This window comes from Polypterus senegalus, chromosome 13 (genome assembly GCF_016835505.1).
Source record: "Polypterus senegalus isolate Bchr_013 chromosome 13, ASM1683550v1, whole genome shotgun sequence".
Lineage (NCBI taxonomy): Eukaryota > Metazoa > Chordata > Cladistia > Polypteriformes > Polypteridae > Polypterus > Polypterus senegalus.
This window is the reverse complement of record NC_053166.1, coordinates 162,658,942-162,663,636: the sequence shown is the minus strand read 5'-3', so window position 1 is coordinate 162,663,636 and position 4,695 is coordinate 162,658,942. Positions and strand designations below refer to the sequence as shown.

General features: G+C 46.7%; 1 protein-coding gene across 1 annotated transcript; it reads left to right on the top strand.

Annotated features, from left to right (window-relative positions):
• Positions 1–721: 721 nt before the first annotated feature.
• med9 (mediator complex subunit 9) lies at positions 722–4,695 on the top strand. Its single transcript, XM_039774945.1, has 2 exons — positions 722–856; positions 4,174–4,695. The coding sequence occupies exons 1-2, from the start codon at positions 777–779 to the stop codon at positions 4,388–4,390; spliced, it is 297 nt and encodes a 98-aa protein (XP_039630879.1). The 5' UTR covers positions 722–776; the 3' UTR covers positions 4,391–4,695.

The following is a 4,695-nucleotide window of genomic DNA, read 5'->3' as shown; positions in this document are numbered from 1 at the left end:
ATCAAGCTGGCCAATGTTTGTGCAGAGCCAGTCCTACATGTCCAGTGGTTGGGTCATTCAATCCCACTGCTGCCACCAGTGTAACAGCCCGAGGGATATCACAGGAAGGGCTCACATATCGACACAAGCAACTGTTTAATGGCCCCTTTAAGAAAAGACCCTCAAGTCCCGCTGCTCTCGATCGTCATACTTTAGAGGCTTCATGCCAAACCGGCCGTCGTCTCTCCTTTTAAGCACCTTTGGCGGAGTCTCACCTGCCTGTTGTCTCTCAGCAGCGGTCGTCATTCTTCATTTCCTTCATAAATAGGAGTGGATCAGATGAAGCCCCTCATGTACGCCTTTCCGCTCTGAATGTTTAACATTTCTACATAAGATCTCGCGACTGATTTCTATGCTATTTTAGCTCGTACCCGATTCACGTCCATGGCTTTCCTTTTCTAGTTTATTTTCTGTTTCCTGTATTCCGCTGTAAATGTGTTCCTTGTTTTATATATTTTCACGTGTTTTACAAGAGTATTAGGGCCATGGAGAAGAATAAAATACGGACACAGTGAAGAAAAAAAAGTGGCCACTTTATTCTCACCATACACTTTTTTTCTTCACTGTGTCCGTGGCACTAATACGCTTCCGTAATTATAAGTCAGTCTTGTTATCCTCGAAATAAACGTTTAAAAAGACAAAAGTTCGGCGGGCTCCCAACAAACACGTGACCGCGGCGCACGGCGGGCTTTGATGACGTCATTCACGTGCGTCCTCCCGCCTGCGCTCAATCGACAATGGCGGCGTCTCCGCTGAAGGAGGAACCTGCACCTGAAGACTGCTCGTTGCTCCCTCTGGTCTACGATATCATAAAATGGTGAGAGCAGTGGACGCGTGCAAGGAAAGCAGGGAAGGCTAAAAACGGTGCGCAGGCTGGCTGGGTGACTTTCATTGTGTTCTTGTCGGCGTTAAGCCGCCCGGCTCTGATGAGTTGACTTCTCGTTCTCGGGTGTCTTGTGCTAGTAAACTGGACCTTTAAAGACGCCGAGTCGGCACCTTGCGTTTGGTGGTACGAGTCGGGGATTGAAGAGCGCTGAGCTCCAATTTAAATTTGGTGTCTCTAATAATAATAGCTTATATTGATTAGAATGGTGGACGGCTTGACGAATACACCGCCCAAGTACAGTCGTTTGGTTCACCGCGGTGTGCTGCGCTGGCGCCCCGTCCAGGGATGTTTGGCTTTGGTAGACGGCTGGATGGACGTCTGCTGAACGCCATCCTGGTGCGGTTGATTTGTATTTGAGGTGACGCGTATTTTTAGTCTCTTCAGCTGGAGTCGAACAGTTTCTTAAACTTTCCAGCGACGACAACATCCTTCATTTCTACAGCTCGTTTTCATACAAGGGCACACTACACCGATCAGAGTTTGGGCACGTCAGAAATGTGCGTGTTTTTCATAGAAATTGGTCTTTTTTAAATCAAGATACCATTAATGCGATTTAACTATACAGCCAAGCCATTGTTAGTGTTGCTAACGGCCATTGCTGTTTTCTTTAGTGAAAATCCCCATTTTCAACAGCCATCAGTGCCCTAATGGTCCACTGCTTTAGCTTTTGCTCATTGAGTCCTGTTTACGTGCCAATTGGTTATTCGAGAAACCTCCGTAATTGCCTGCGCACTGTTGAAACCTGCCACTCGGGTCTCTTGGGTTACAATGGTTCTGGTGTTTGTAAAATTCGGTTCAGGGTTCAAAAATGGCCAAAACGAAACTGCTGTCTGAAGAAACCTGATGCTAGAAGTTATTGGAAATCTCACTAAGCTGTTAGTGTGGTCTTCAGTTGAACCACAATCCACTGCGAGCAGCCGCTAAATGAAATGCAGTTTGCTTTTAGTTGTGAGACACAAACTGTGGGCATGAAGTAAAATGCAACGCATGTTTGGATTTCATGCTCGATTGATTGACACACAAGTGGTGCGGCTAAGTGAAAAGCGATCGATCATTAGGCTGATGATATGTTTGTAATTGCGACACGATACATACGTGTCAGAATGAAACACCCCCTTTTCATTACAGTGTAGTTAACATGTTGGATTGCACCGAATTTTGGCACAAATAATCATCCACAGGCCACGATTCCTGCAGCCGCCGTCATACATCCACCCAGATGGCTTTTTCCAAATACTGTAAATGTAAACTCCAATCTGAGTGAAGACTGACAGTGCGAGGGGCGGGTCAGTCACCGTCAAGCTTGCTTACATCATTTTACTCTTCTTGGGCCCCGCCCACACTGCTGTTTATTTAAAATGCAGACATTCGTCTCCGTTCTCGCCCTTGTCCACGCCACCCTGGTGTTTGTGACCTCACAACGCAGACTTTATACACAAACCAACCAATCAGATTGTGATTAAAGTGGCCCTTCCCTGATTGGATCCTACGCTTAACGACCTCTTCTTCCCTGATTGGTCCCCCATCACAGAAGACATGGCAGACATAACAGGTGTTGCTTTCCAAGGCGCTTGTCTTGCTGACCAGTATGCATCTCAATGTTTGCTTTTCAGTTCTTTGCCGTTGCTGTTCTCCGTGTGTAAGCGCAAGCTGCAGCTGACTGTCTGTCATGGAGGACTCTTCCAACTGCACGTGTGCCCAGTGTTGGTCAATGTCTGCCTCAGTTTAGTGTGGACGGAGATCATTTTCTTTTAAATGAACGTGTAGACTTTATATTCAGCTGGTCTGGAGGCCACAGGACTGCTCTGTAAAGTAACATGTGAACACGTTTAGAAAGACCTGTGTGTGCTTCATGTGCATGGAGTGTTTAGTTACAGAAAGTGCTGAGCATCACTCCTTTACACCCTGAGTATTCCAGTCTGATTGGCACAGCCTCACCTTTCTCCCTTGATGATCTCCCTTGACTCGTTTGGCTCTAATTTCATGTTACTGCTGTGCCAGACGATCAGTCATTTTACATCCATCCATAACCACAATCTGTTGGTTTGATTGTTCTTTGTGCATCTCTTTGGTTTTCAAGCCACACACCTGAAGTGTGGCACACATCTACTTCTCACCATAACTTTCAGGGGGTCCAAGTGGCTGTCAAGAAATATTAAAGTGTGCTCCACTGACAGAAAGAGTGCCACCCATGGTTTGGTGGTCAGGATTCCTTTCAGTGCGTCTTCAGTCTGTGTTGCCCTCACTGGTTTATTGTGGTCTTGGGCTCCTTGGGTGGGTTCATTGAACTGATGTGTTTTACCTGCAGTGGTGGTGTTGGTTCTCAAGTGTAATCCGTCACCACCGGTCCAGCACTGTTTCCTTTGCCATGTTTACCTTTTCTGTGTTCTCACCCAGGCAATGCCAAGTAGGCCAGCTAGTCGTATATCAGTGATGTAAATAAAAAGCTGACATTCCGTATACGACACCAAGTCAGGTTACTGAGCGCTGCAGATAATAACCTGAGACCTCATTCAAGTGGGGTGGCACGGGCTGCTGCTCTGCCTGGGTGGGTGTGTGTGTGTATCGCATGCCACGACATAAATTGAAAGTGTCGGACTGTGTTCTGACTTGAGGCTGTAAACGTTGTGTGTACACCACAGTCTCCTCCGTGTCCCTGCAGCTCCAGACGCGTGCGGGTGGACGGCTCAGGGTGCGTGGATTTCCGTTTGCTGCCATCCTCGAGCGCGTTGTGTTAAGCCCCGCAGTGTGTTTTCATTTCTGTAGTGCGTGAAGGTGAAGCAAGTCGATGGTGCAGCCATTCTGTGGGCCTTTATAGATCATGGACGCCACATCAGTGGTTGCACGTTTGGTTAGTTTTTGTGATTTCACTTTTATTAAAGCAGAACAAGGACGTTATGGTGGCACATTGGTCAGATCCAGCGTGCCAGGTCTCATTTGCATGTTCTCCCATTCGTTCTCAGTGTTTTCTTTGGGCTGTTCCAGTTGTCACGTTATGCTGGTTGTCCGCTCTAAACTGACCCTTCAGGGTCACGGTGCCCCCTGAGGGTGGTCAGGCCCTGAGTGACCCTGAGGTGTGTTAAGTGGTCGTTTGAACCTCATTTGTCCTCCTCTGAGATGTGAATTTATGCTCGACTGTAATGGCCTCGGTCATCACCGCTTGTTCTGTTTTACTCTTTAATGTGCTCTTCTGTGAAGACTTAACACACATTGTATTGGATTTAATCATTGATTTATTTTTTTAATAGCATGGACAAGGACAGCCCAGATGTTCACCAGGAACTGAATAAGCTGAAAACTAAAATCCAGGAGGCCCGAGAGCAAATTGTGGCAATGCCTGGCATCGGAATGAGCCCGGAGCAGCAGAAACAGCAGTTTGAGAACCTGAAGGAGCAGGTCCGCACGAAAAACGAGCTGCTGCAGAAGTACAAGAGCCTGTGCATGTTCGACATCCCCAAGTCGTGAGCGACGGCACATCTGGTCCTGGTTTGTGATTCTTTAGAAACTTCAAAGATCTGACTTGTTTACTTTTACAGCGAATGTACAAAAGATGAAGCGTTACGTAAGGGAAGGCTTATGAAACTGTGCTCTGGAAAAGAGGAGGAGAAGGAGAAGGCAGCTGTCTTGGTTGTCCTTATTTTATTACGTATTAGAAAATGATTACGCCGTTCAGGTTAACATTTCATTTGGCTGCTTATTCTTATTTTAATTTCCAAGCTTTTCAGACAGGAACATCAATTAATAAAGGCATGTCTGGTATTTCGCTTTCA